Raw genomic sequence first — 13,835 nt, 5'->3', positions numbered from 1 at the left:
CTACTCTCCCTGGACAGGGAAATAGTTCAAATCAAATAATTTAAAATAGGAATCTTATTTTAAGAGAAATACTGATTTGCCACTAATGCAACACTAAAGAAAAGAGTATTCTATGAAATACTACAAAGAGTATTCTGGAAAACACCAAGACAGTCTATGAAAAACTATGAGAGGTTAAATAAATTAGGGAAATCCTCTTCATTGTGCCCCACATGCCCATGCATAAGCACACACACACACACACACACACGCACACACACACACACACAGAGTTTGACTTTAATAACAATAGTTAACATTTATTAAGTGCTTGCATTCCAAATGCTTTTACATGTAATTTATTTAATCTTCACAATAATTGTATAAAGAAAGTAAATTATCTCCATTTTACCCTGTAGGAAACCAAAGCACAGTGAAAAGTTACCCAAACTGTAATCCTGTCTGGATCAGATCTGTTTTAGCTTTGGAAAACATTCTTGCCAGAAGAACATTCCTGAAGAGGTAAGGAAAACAGAGAGAGAACTGCGGAGCACAGAGGTGGACGTGGGTGTGCTGGAGAAGAGAATATGCAGGCATGAAAGGTAGACAGATCAGGGTTCACTCACTCGGAGGTCAGCACTCTAACCTTTCCAATGGAAAAATCCTTAACCTCTCTAAGGATTAAATGAAAATAACCCATATTTTGAAGGGTCATTGTGATAATAGGTAAAATGACCTGACATTTGTCCAACACTTCCCCTCTTTTTCTATCTCTCTGAGGTTTTCCCAGGCTCCAGAAAAAAATAAAAACACTTGTAATTGTTCCTTGATAAAGTTCTTAGTAGGGCCATAGGTTAGGCATTTCAGGGCCACATCTGAATGATCTGTTTTTGCGTTAGTTGGCATTAGAAGTATAGAGAGTGCCTGAGGGCAATAATGTGGTATATATCTAACACCTAGAAATAAGTTTGTGCCGGGAAATTAAAATATAAAAAATTAATAAATGAACGTTGAGAAATGAGAAGTTTTCTTAAACAGATCCCAGGCCAAGACTTAACGGCTACCCAAGTGGAAGATCTTAACATCGCTTAAAGAGAAGGGGGAGCCGCTTGGGCAGACACCTGGCCTCACGCAGGTCCAGTCTGGTGGAAGAGAAGGGTCTTCTCTGACGCTGCCCATTAAGGCTATGCAATTGCTTTGTGTCCATGCTCACCAAGCAGCCTTCTCATTGTAATTTGGCTTCCTGGTGTGTTTTCCTACAGGGAAAGGATCTGTGACTCAGTGATGGCAAGATCCACTTTATAATTGTGTTTCTCTTCATAAATGAATATGGGGCTCATTCCAGTTTAAATGTCATGGTCTTTTGAGTTTGGTTAAAGTGAGTCAGGTAGTCCCTAGAGCCCAGTCATTGCCCAAATAAAATTCCCGAGACCACAAAACTGAGAATTGACTTTAGGATGTATTGACCCCAGCAAGGCACTGATCCTCTGTGAAGCGGCTCTGAGGGGTGAACCCCCTACCTTGGGCAGCACTCTGCTGTGTCACAGCACACTTTCTTCAGACCCAATTAAGGTGACGGTGGGAGCCAAGAATGGGAAAAATATATGTGTGAAGGATAGAAACACACGTGTTTGTCTATGGTCAGCTCTATGCTCTCAGATTTCCTCGCTTACTGGGAGCTGATTCCGTATTTTATCCTATATTTCAAGTTCTCTAAGTAATATCTTTAAGAATTTGGCAGTGCCGTTTTTTCCTGGAAACAAGCATCTCTCAGACAGCAAAGCCAGAGACTGGAATCTTTAAGGCTGGACTTCCTGGCTGGGGGGCCACTGACTTGTGTGTGACTGTGGACGGCTCCTCAGCCTTCTGGGGCTGCAGCGCCCTCTGTCTACAAAGGAGGAGACATGACAGAAGACAGCTCTGCAGGGGCAAGTACAGAATTCACTTCCACCTGAGAATGTGGCCCATCCAGAGTCGGGGGAAGTGCTTTGTTTCTGATCTGAGTGTTTTTGTCTTCCTGTTGTCCCAGCCTTTCTGACTACGAAGGGGAAAATCGGAGTGTGGGCTTTGATCACCACTGTCCGCAACTCCCAGAGAAAAAGAGCTTTATTTGCACATGTGCTTCGGACAGTTGTAAGCAGAGAATGACCATTAGAACAAGCAAGCACAGTTTCAACACTGGGTCGGCATTAAGCAAGACTCACAGTGAGCGGACAAAACAAACAAAAGGACTCACCTCACTTTTCTTGCCAAGTGGGGAAGAGTCATTTTCTCCCCAATCCAAGCAGCATTTCCCCGTTCCTTTCTGTTGACAGCTATTTGACTCCTAAGAAGGTGAAATGCCTTAGATGAAAAACTTTTGAGTAGGTAAATGGGAATGTGCCCTGAAAGGTTGGCAATTTAAATGAGACTTCAGACTTTTTAAACCACTGTGGGTGGTTTCTGTTGGAACACTGATAATCACAAGGTCTTTCTTTTTTGCTTATTTTTAAGAATAATACATATAAAGGGCAGGGCGCGGTGGCTCACGCCTGTAATCCCAGCACTTTGGGAGGCCGAGGCGGGCAGATCACGAGGTCAGGAGATGGAGACCATCCTGGCTAACACGGTGAAACCCCGTCTCTACTAAAAATACAAGAAATTAGCCAGGCGAGGTGGCGGGCGCCTGTAGTCCCAGCTACTCGGGAGGCTGAGGCAGGAGAATGGTGTGAACCTGGGGGATGGAGCTTGCAGTGAGCCAAGATCGCACCACTGCGCTCCAGCCTGGGCGACAGAGCGAGACTCCACCTCAAAAAAAAAAAAAAAGAATAATACATATAAAGTATATAAGATACATAATTTGATAGGTAATATACAAAATATATAATATAAAATGATAATATAGAATATAGAGAAATGTAAAAGAAATAAACTGTCATTACCCTATTCCACTGATAATGTTTTCACATTTGGGATTGTATTAGTACATTTGTATAGTACATAGTATATGAACATTTTTATTCATTACACGTACAGCTTTGTATACATATATGAATTTTTAGGTTAATTCCTAGTGGAAAATTAATTGATAGATGCTTTGTAGGGCAATAATAATTTATAAGAGGAAAAAAGAAAGCCATTTTAGAAACCAGATCTCCCAGACATTTGGGATGTGGATGGTGCTGTCTGGGGATGAGTTGACAATTAGTTTGAAAGCAGGTTTCCATTTGCCCGCTCTTTCGCTTCCCATTTTTTCCAAACTAACCTCTTATATCTTCTTCCTTGAGTAAGTTCTCCTAAGTTCCTAGCATGATACTTTCTTCCAGACACTTCAGGTCTTTGTCTCTACTTAAATGTCTTGAGCTGCCATCTCTTCAATTTTATCCAAGAAGCAAAAACAGCTGGGCCAAGCAAGCAGCACTTCTCTTACTCAAAGCTCTGAGAGCTTCCACGGTGCACCGTGAACCAATAATGGAAAAAGCCAGTCATCTCTTGGCCCATTTGATATTAGCCTTGTGTATTCCCTCTGAGACTGGGTTGCTTTACCCACTAAAGTCCTGTGAGACATGCTGGCTACCAGGTGGGGTGGCTGACCACATTTTTGCCTTTATCCCCAGAGTCCGTGTGCTTGGAAAGTGGATAATAACATCTGTATCCACAGGCAAAGATGCTTCCTTTAACCTTTTTCGTTTGTATTTCACAAGTGCTTTTTCACTCTGCACCAGCCATTTGCTGGGCTTACAAGCTATTTCATTTACTTCTCAGCGTGTTACCTTTGGCTCCCTCATGTAGCAGTAGACATCTGGGAAATGCATGCACAGGTGACCTGCCTGGTTCTAGGACATGGGACACACCTCCTGGTCTACTTCTGGGCCCACCTCTACGATTTGTGGAGCCTCAGCAAAGAGTGCAAACAAAGGCCCCCAGCCTGGTGCCTGCAGGCCTTCTCCTCTACCCTGGCTCTGTTCTGTGCTGTGAGGGGCCTGAGCACTGCAGCATGAACAGCCAAGCTCAGTCTACTCCCTCCACAAACAGCTGCTCCTTGGCCACCCTCTGACCTAGGCGTGCAGACACTGCTGTTGCCAGGCTGGCTAGACAGACTCAGATAAGAGGCTTATGTGTGGTCTAACAGTGGAGTCAAGGCCATCCATGGAGAATGATCTAGAACAGGGGTGAAGTTTCAGGTGGGCAAGTCATCTTGGTGCCATGAACTCCCGAAAATCGCTGGAGGAGGACCAGAGAGGGGCCCTGTAAAGTATGGGGTCCCCCTTTTTTGGGCCTAAGGGCTGTACTTCCCACATTCATCCTGCCCTCAGCACAGAACCACCAGATGTGCCTGTCTGGTCTCCCTGTCAAACACTATTCACATGTCAATGACGTCCTCAATAATAGCAGTAACTATTTGTGGAACTCTTACTAAGTGCCAAGCAAGACTTACGTGATTTTCTCGAGATCTTGTGAAGAATCCCCATTTTGTAGAGGAAAGTCCCTGTGCTCTTGTACTTGGAGTGAATTTTGGGTTCCACTCTACATATTCAGCTTCTTGTCTGCTCACAACTTCTCAACTGGTTGGATTCTGGAACTGACCTTGCCTCACCAAAGCAAACTCCACCCCCTTGCATCCTTTGTCCCCTTGGGTTTGCCGAGGCCCTCTGACTTGCCTGTCCAGATGCCTTGCTGAACTAGTTACAGAAAATGTCTGGACAGCTGGTTGGATGACTTGGCTTCCCTCTGTGGTTTTGATTGGACAACATCAAAGGTGTCGCAATGTTCCCCCAGTCCTCAACAAAAAGCTAAAACTTTTTGAGTTGGTTGGAGCTAACTCACTAAGTCTCCCTGATAGTCTGTTGAGATGGTCTAAAAAATTTTAATTCCTCTGTCCCTGGCCTTGATCAGCTGTCATTGTCATTCTTGCTGCATAAGGCGTCCCCACAGTCACCTACTCACCATGCAGAAAGTCCTTCCACTCTCAAGTATTGGCCGATACCCAGTGCAGCGGCATAGATTACCTAATCAATCAGAGAAGAAGCATGGTTGTTAGTAGGCTTTGTATTTACTGGCTTCTTTTGAAAGTTAAATAGATCTAGCTTTTTTTTTTTTTTAAACGGGTCTCACAATGTTGTCCAGGCTGTATTCAAACTTCTGGTCTCCTCCTACCTCAGCCTTCTGAGTAGCTTGGGCGACAGGCATGCAGCACTGAGCGCGGTTCCCAGCATTTTTAAAAAGGGCATTTTAACATCTGCCAAGTGGTTTAATGCTTTATTCCTCTACTTGGAATATTATCCTGCCCACTACCTCAATTCCAGTTTTATTCTTTGCCTTAAAGATGATAGCCTAGTTGGCGAGCTCACTTGCTTCATCTATTAATTTATGAATTCGATGTAGAGCTATTGACAACTATATTTCAGATACTAGATAAGAGAGCGGGGATCCTCAAACAGAAAACCTAGGCAGTTTCTAAGGCCCTGATATACCATCATGACTTGGATGGTTTGTCAGTGATGCTCCTCAGTTGCTTTTAGATAATTACATCAGAATCTCCTGGGGGCATTTTAAAAAAATGCAGATTCCTAACCCTGCTCCAATTCTCCTGAATCAACCATTTAGGGGTGGGCCCAGGAATCTGCATTCCAGAGGTCTGCAGGTAATTCTACTGCATGAACTTTCTGTTCTATTGCTGTTTCATGTAATAACATTTGAGAGCCTCAGGTTTCCAAAGATGAAGGCCTAGGGGGTGGGAGTGAGAGGTTCTAGGTTCCCAGGTTCGAGCGGTCCTCCTGCCTCAGCTTCCTGAGTAACTGGGATTAACGCAAGCATCACCATGCCCGGCGTATTTTTGTTTCCCCGTGTTGGCCAGGCTGACGGGGTTTCACCTTGTTGGCCAGGCTGGTCTTGAACTCCTGATCTCAGGTGATCTGCCTGCCTTGGCCTCCCAAAGTGCTGGAATTACAGGTGTGAGTCACTGCGCCCAGCCCATTTCTGCTATTTTAAGCCCAGCAGTTTGTGGTACTGAGTTAGGGCAGCCCTGAGAAACTAATACAGGCCCTTAACAAAGGAAGCCAAATAAGTCACTGGATAGAAAATGGGGTGTTAAGTGGGTGGTGTGGAGTGTGCACACTGTGCTAGTTCTGTGCAGGCCATTCCAAGCACATGCTCTGATAAGCAGGGAGCAGCTTGGCATTCTCTGCACCTGGGTGCTGTAGCTACTTTAGAACCAACTGAAGCAGAGGCCTGAGAGGGGTTAGGATGACATTGGGGGTAGTGTGGAGCAGTTTCTGGATCTATCCAGAAACACACTTCCCACTTGGCCCCTGGTTGGGGTGGGGTGGGTTTTCTCTGTTTAGACTTACCTCCCAAGGCTTCCATGAGCTGCTCCTCCGAGGGCTGCGGGTGGTTCCTGAGCAGTGTGTACATGGACATCACCATCCCAGGGGTGCAGAATCCACACTGGGTGCCGTGGCTCTTGGCGATCCGCTCCTGGAAAGACACATGAATGGTTTCAGCCGTGCCTTCTCGCTGCCAGCAACTCTTACCACACTGCACAGCCTGCAGTTCCCTGGCAATGGTAGAACCCACTCCCTGAGCAAAGGTACCCTTCCCTTTGATCAGACTCTGCCCGTGTTCCTTTCCCTAGGCTGCTCCTGGAGAAAGTGGCTCAGAAGCAATGTCCTATGATAATCACTTTCCAAGGTCAAGGGCTCAAATCCTTCTAATTGGGAATTAGTAGCACGCATCCGCCACTATCAGAGCGCAAAGAATCCTCTGGAAATCAATAAGTATAAACTGAGTGTGTGGGAGTTTCAAAAATAGTTTTCTTGACTACCTCTGCATCTTGTACAACTTATTTCTATGAGGCTACCTCTTTCTGATTGACTTGGAGACTGTTGAACTCACTTTGCTTTCTTCCTTAAATTCTTCTGTGTTGGCACAAAGGGAGCTCTCCTTTCAAAGGTCTGAGATTTTGGTCCATGTCCTGGGTCGCTGCCATTTAAAGTGTCGTCCATGGACTAGCAGTATTGACTCCACCTGGGCTCTTACAGGAAATGAGGAACCTGAGGCTCCTGCTTCAAATCTCTTTACTCAGAATCTGCATCTTTAACAAGCTCCTGGGTGAGTCTTAGGCGCATTAAAGTTTGTATCCAAATCTGGAAGCCCTGCTCTAGATTGCAGAATGTAACGTAATCCTAGGATTTGGGTTTATCAACCTTGCTGTGAGCATCCTCTCTGCCCTCCTACTAGACTCTGGTACATTCTGCTGGATCGTTTGTCTTTGCCCATCTCTTTGGAGTTCATTCTCCAAGGAGATCATGTAGTTAAACCCAGAGGCCCTCTGGGCTCCCCCTGTCTAGAAAGACTCAGTGTTGGTTAATCTGGTCCTATGACTCCCAAGCTTCTGTGACAATGTCAGAGGAATCGTTGTGCTCTCTGTCAACACATGTCACATTGCTCTTAAATCCAACCTCTTTGTTCCAGCTTCAGGTTAAGATTCAGAGAAGCAATTGTTGCCATATTCTGGTGAAGTTTTGGATTCCTCTTACCCCAATTCTAATTTTACTCCTAAGATCTCTGCACCACAGGAAATAATCCTAAATTTTATTCTGTTAGCCTCAGAGACATTTTATTCTATGTGTAATATTCTTTGTATAGTACCTATTCCGGACCATTAATCAATATTTCAATAATTCCGCTTCTCATTCAAGCAGAAAAAGTGAAAAAAAAAGATGATTAATCAAATGTGGATGGAGTTTTCAGTTTTCTTTTAAATCACTTAACAAATGTTATTACCCTGGTCAATAGGCATCCAAAGCTTCTGCTTATCTGATCACAACCTAGAAGCCTCAGGCAGTACAGCCAACACAGCATTTGGCAAAAAGATAAAGTTAAGAAGTGAGAAAATGAGGATGTGTTCTTACCTGTACAGGGTGAAGCCTGGTTTTGATGCTTCCAACACCTTCCACGGTGGTGACAGCAGCTCCATACAGAGAGCAGATGGGCATCAGGCATGCAGTGACAGAGAAGTGTCTTTGTATAAGAAACACAAGGAGAGTCAAGGGGAGTAACACAGTCCTGCCTCATGGGGAAGCCTGGCACCAGGAAGAACAGTGGAAAACCTCCAAATCCCATCATGGAGCGGAGGGGATGGGGAACTGGGGAGGAAGAATTTACAGTCCTCTCTGCTGACTCTGCTGTCTGTAGGAATAGGGATCCTTAAGGTGAATCTGGGCATTCTGAACTTCAGAAACACTTTCCAAGCCCAGAACAGACCCACCCGGGAGTAAGGGAATGAACTTGTGTCACTAGGAGTGTGGCTGGACTTCAATAGTATTCATTGGGGCATTGACTTCATAACAAGCAAAAGGTTTTATCTATATGGACACATTTGGGAATTTTTTGCTTCCTAATTTAAAACTCTCTGGATAAGGTCATTCAACAGTGTAGGATAACCTGTGTTCTGAAGCCATCTCTTGATTTGTTGGGCCAATGGACTTGGGAGAACCCCAACTTCTAGAATCTGGTCCTTAAGAGATGAAATCTTGGCCCAGGTCCTTGCTTTGTAGTGCTGGTCCAGCCCAACTGTAGAAAGGGCATTAGCTGCTGGTGGTGGTGGCTCATGCCTGTAATCCCAACACTTTGGGAAGCTGAGCAGGCAGATTGCTTGAGATCAGGAGTTCGAGACTAGCCTGGGCAATATGGTGAAACCCTATGTCTACCAAAAATACCAAAAAATTAGCTGGATGTGGTGGCAGGCACCTGTGGTCCCAGCTACTGGGAGGCTGAGGTGGGAGGATCACTTGACCCTGGGAGGCAGGGGTTAGAGTGGGCCAAGATAGCAACACTGCACTTCAGCCTGGATGACAGAGTGAGACTCCACCTCAAAAAAAGGGAAAGAAAAAGCATCAGCTTCAGAGCCCGAAAGTGTGGAGTTCCAGTCCTTGTTCTATAGATTACTAGTTGTATGACTTTGAACAAGTCACTTCATCTCTTTGAGTCTCAATTTCTTCATCTGTAAAATCAATGGCTGACCTACATTGGGGTTTCTTAACCTGGGGTGCATAGATGGGCCTTGGGAGATCTCCCTGAAATGGTGTGTAAAATGTAGTTAGTTTAAGTGTTATCTGAGTAGACGGCTCACAGCTTTTATTGGATTATTTAGAGCAGTCTAAGATCCGTACACAGCAAGAATCTAAGAACCTTTCTTAAAGTTGTGAGCTAAGAACACGAGCAAGCCACAAAGTACTGTCCTGGCTTCTGGGCTGGGATACCTTATCTTCCTGGACACGGGGTCATGCTTGGACACCATCACGGTGCAGGCGCCGCAGCCTCCTCTTCCACAGGCGTACTTGGTTCCTGTGAGGCGTACTGGAAGGGGCGCAGTCAAGGAAAAGATGCCAAGGAGAACATTTGCTTTCAGTATAGCTGCTCCCTAGGGGGTCACTTCTGAGGAAGGTCTTTTGGCGGGGTGAGTGCAGGTCTGAGAAGCCGTTCACTTCCTTCCGGTCTTAGTTTGACACTTGGCGTATTAACCTCTCCCTGCCTGTTTTCTCACAAAGAGGGAGAAGCATGTTGCCATGCAGGGATGGCTATCTCCCCATTTTCCAAGAGAAGCTGAAAAATCTTGATTTTAAAAAATATGAAATTTTCCAATTTCTAAACATCAACAACCAATTAAAAACCTTGGGCTTTTAAACAAAACTTGTCCAGAAGCCGATTTCATCAATTAGTAATTTCTGTCATTTGTTTATTTTTGGTTCTCAGAGAACTGAAAGATCCATATTTTAATTTGCCAATTAAAATATGTTTGCTATTAAGAGGATCTACATTCCAGAATATGAAATGGCAGGGAAAAGCTAGGGTAAGAAAACACATGTAGGGAAAGGAAATCTTTCCCTGTGATACAGGTTCTCACTGAATCTGGAGAATTTGGTTTCAAAAAAGGGCAGGGCAAATGCAACACAAGCCTCTATTACATAACAAGCCTGGTGGGGCTCCGGAAAGCCTGTAAGGGAATTGTTAGTGCTGAAATAAAGAGCTTAGCTTCTATTTCACCGTACTATCGATACAGGAAACTCCGGGGAAACTTCATCCTCTCCAAAACAGCCCGATTAACCTAATAGCCTTAAAACCACGGCCAAAAGCAAATAGAGAGGAAGAGCCAAGGGGGCTGACTATTTGAATGGAGAGATTTGATTCATCCTCGTAATTCTCAGCTGGCCTAACTGTTAAGGCAAACACAGACACAGCCAGGACTTTGACAAAAGGGTCCAGTTCTTTCGTAGGAAGGTCAGCAGAGTCCCTTCTGGGTCCACATTCCTCTCCATCACCTGTGTTGGGAACAGAAGAGAGATGATTATGGGACTTGTATCCGTGACCCCGTGGAACATCTTCAAAACCTGTTTGATTTAGGGATTAGGGTATAATAGGCCTGATTTCATCTGCACCTGTTTTTTTGGTGCTCTGAGGGCACGTGACGTTCACACATGTTAACAGGACTGAAGACTCACAGGGCAAGTGTGGCAACAATGCTGTGATATATGAGTGAGCCGGGAACACTGCTGTGTAAAGATGCCTCTGGGAGGGTGTTATTCATATTTGCTCCACTATTTATTTTTGTGGAATCTTCCAATTCGGTCTTGAAATATTTCAAATCTGGGAGGGACTTGGATTGTGTGCATGTGTGTGCGTGTGTGCATGTGTGTGCGTTTATGCATGTGTGTGCCTGTGTGTGTGTGTGTGCATTATGTGTTTGTGTGCACGTGTGTGTGCATGGACGCAATGAAGGGTCCTGTAGGGAGGCAAGCTGGGTAGGCAGAGATTCTGGCCCCTCTGAGATCCCTCTGGTTGGGAATGCATTTGCCGCAGCAGGAGTCTGAAGAGTGGTAGGAAGGAAGAGGAGACAGAGAATTGCTGCTGTCCTGGGGAGGCCCTGGAGCCTGCTACTCCCTCAATAGCAGTGGGGCCAGCGGTGAGACTTGATGTCCCAGCTCAGGACCCAGGTGGCCCTGGTGGACACTAACATCCCCAACTCCTTGAAAAGTGGAGGTTTGGCCTGGTGCGGTGGCTCACGCCTATAATCCCAGCACTTTGGGAGGCTGAGGCAGGTGGATTACTTGAGGCCAGGAGTTCAAGACCAGCCTAACCAACATGGCGAAATCTTGTCTTACCAAAAATACAAAAAAAAAAAAAAAAACCAAAAACAAAAAAGGGCCGGGCATGGTGGTGCATGTCTATAATCCCAGCTACTTAGGAGACTGAGGCATGAAAATCGCTTGAACCCAGGAGGTGGAGGTTGCAATGAGCCGAGATTGCACCACTGCACTCTAGCCTGGGAGACAGAGCAAGATTCTGTCTCAAAAAGGGAAAGGGGAGGTTTTAGGGGTGTCCTGCGAACACATCTAGTCATTTTGTTGCGTCGGAAGAAAGGAAGATACAGTGAACTATCCATGTTAGGGTCTTCCTTTCTCCCCAGAAGGAAGACATAAAGTTTTGTAGATCTCAAAGAATTAAAAAAACAAGGAAGATGCATCCAAGTTGGGATGTTAAAATTCAGCTGCTTTCTGGATCTCCAGGGGATCCGAATCAATGGAAGAAGAGGCCGTTGTCTGCCTGCCCCTAGCCCCACTGCTAATCCTTTAAGCACATGGATTGACAGTGTGGTTGGATGAGTTATTTTTATTTTTATTTTTTTTTGAGATGAAGTCTCGCTCTTGTCCCTCAGGCTGGAGTGCGTTGGCATGATCTCGGCTCACTGCAACCTCCGTCTCCCGGGTTCAAGCCATTCTCCTGCCTCAGCCTCCCGAGTAGCTGGGATTACAGGTGCCTGCCACTGCGCCCGGCTGATTTTTGTATTTTTAGTAGAGACGGGGTTTCACTGCGTTGGCCAGACTGGTCTTGAGCTCCTGACCTCAGGTGATCTGCCCTCCTCAGCCTCCCAAAGTGCTGGGATTACAGGCGTGAGCCACTGCGCCCGGCCGGATATTTCTGTTGTGTGACTGACTCCCACCCCTACCACACCGTCCTTGCATTTCTTCTAACCCCTGACTTATTCCCTGCTCTGACTGCAGCTACTTCACTCTGGGCTCATGGCACAGAAGTGATGTGGGGTGGAAAGTAGAGGAAGGAGCCTCCTCTGGCTTTTGAGTTTCCAAAACCTAGGCCAGTGGGTCAGGCAAGTAAGGACTCAGACCCTCGAATGACAGTTTTGGAAGAACATATGGCGGTTGCTGGTTACGGAGTCTGCATACAGCAGTGTGGGTCAGAAGGGCATTGATAAGAACTTTAAGGCTCCTTTCTTGAACTAAGCTCTGGGGTTGGGGGTAGACAATGACCAAGTCCTGGGGCTGAGGGTCCTTGAGGGAGAAGTGACAAGACCCCAGAAAAGCCCTATGCCTTGGGGGCTGCAGAATGGTTCATTTGAGAGACAGACAGGGACTCAGGAAGCGAAGGACCTGCAGAGGGCACTAGGGTTAACTAGGGGCCTGCGTGGCTGGATGGTGAGGACTGGAGGGAGGATGCTGGGACAACTGGCAATGGAGAGTCCCTGCCCTTGTTATACAGGCACCAAAATGGAGCTTAGCTACAACCCAGGGAAAGCAGGGGACTCCAATTGACTGTGAGGACATTTTAGCCAATTCTGTACAATGAGGACTCAACAGAAAAATTAAGCTGATAAACAAACAAAAAAAAGGTCCCATTTCTTGTCCTCCTAATTCTGAGGATCAAGACGTGTCACCAGATAAAGTGTGTCCATGAATCAGGCCTGGCACCAGGCGCTTTCCAAGGGGGGCTTCCTAAACAAGGAAAGGGACAGCTTTCTTTTCATCTTTACGATAGTCCTAGAAGTGGATTTCAAAGATGAGGATGCCAAGACTCAGGGAGGGGAAGTGGCGTGCACAACGTTATATAGTAAATGGCGAAGCCAGATTCATCCGACACCAAGGCTTTACTGAGTCCTCCCCACATTTCCAGGAGCTGAGCTCTGGCTGAGTGGGAAACAGGTCACATTAGGATGGCTTTCTAGTCCCTGGCTTCTTGCCCCTGACTGCAGGGGCTCAGCCCAAATGGGCCACAAGAGTTGCCCTCCAGCTCGTGGTTTCCTGCTGCCTCTGCACACCATGGTAGGAGTGCCCATCACTTACCTTCCTCCCGTTCACGAAGAAAACCAGCTCGTCTGATCGTGATGCGCAACGCATTGCACCTGTAAGCAGGTTCTGCTTTACAAGACACGGTGGGAATGCAGTTTGCCCCAGCCACAGAATTGAGTGGTAAGGATTTGTGTAGAAGCAGGTGGCCTGGAGCCTCAGGAGCACAAGAGGTGGAGACTTCCTTGTTTCACAGCTTAAGTCTAGGGCCCCTGTCTAGTCCAGCCTCTTAACTGGAGCCTCACTCTGCCTCCCGCCAATCCTGACTTTGAAGCTGACTCAGTACACAGACCACACCTCTTCTTGCTTTTTCTGAAGTTTGAGGGCATCAGCATGAAAACCATAAACAACAATCTAAGCTTAAACCTGCTCTGCACACTGCCTCAGCCCTGGGAACAGACCCTGGATGGATTTCACTTTTTTCTAGGACAGAGGTGGGCTTTCTGAGACCTCCCACTTTCCCCAACTTTTTTTTTCCTTCTAATTTTAGGTGCAGAAATGTCTCCTCATAGGAGATCATATGATCAAATCCAGTCTGTGCCATAGCTGAAGTGGAGTTGTGGGGTGCCTTCCTACTTCCTCCCCACCCACAGAATTGTTCCAGTGCAACATAGCGATATAGTTAAGGCAACCACTGTACAGATAAGTAAACTGAGGCCCAGAGAAGTGAGATTGGTAGCTTGGAGTCACTCAGAGTAAGTGGCAAAGCAGGAACTAAAACTGAGATATTGGACTTGT

At 46.1% G+C, this 13,835-nt stretch overlaps 1 protein-coding gene across 2 annotated transcripts in view; it reads right to left on the bottom strand.

Annotated features, from left to right (window-relative positions):
- The window catches only part of AOX2 (aldehyde oxidase 2), a 78,892-nt gene extending 65,408 nt beyond the window's left edge, over positions 1–13,484 (bottom strand). The window contains exons 1-7 of one of the 2 annotated variants that reach the window (XM_021923400.2): positions 13,095–13,484; positions 10,196–10,280; positions 9,222–9,318; positions 7,872–7,980; positions 6,309–6,435; positions 4,906–4,967; positions 2,216–2,305 (exon numbers count right to left, since the gene is read on the bottom strand). In XM_021923400.2, the coding sequence (XP_021779092.2) occupies positions 2,216–2,305; positions 4,906–4,967; positions 6,309–6,435; positions 7,872–7,980; positions 9,222–9,318; positions 10,196–10,280; positions 13,095–13,148 (624 nt within the window). In that variant the 5' untranslated portion in view covers positions 13,149–13,484. 2 annotated transcript variants of the gene reach the window in all.
- Positions 13,485–13,835: the final 351 nt, after the last annotated feature.

This window comes from Papio anubis, chromosome 10 (genome assembly GCF_008728515.1).
Source record: "Papio anubis isolate 15944 chromosome 10, Panubis1.0, whole genome shotgun sequence".
NCBI classification, from domain to species: Eukaryota; Metazoa; Chordata; class Mammalia; order Primates; family Cercopithecidae; genus Papio; species Papio anubis.
Note: the sequence above shows the minus strand (reverse complement) of the source record. Positions and strands in the feature narration are given on the sequence as shown.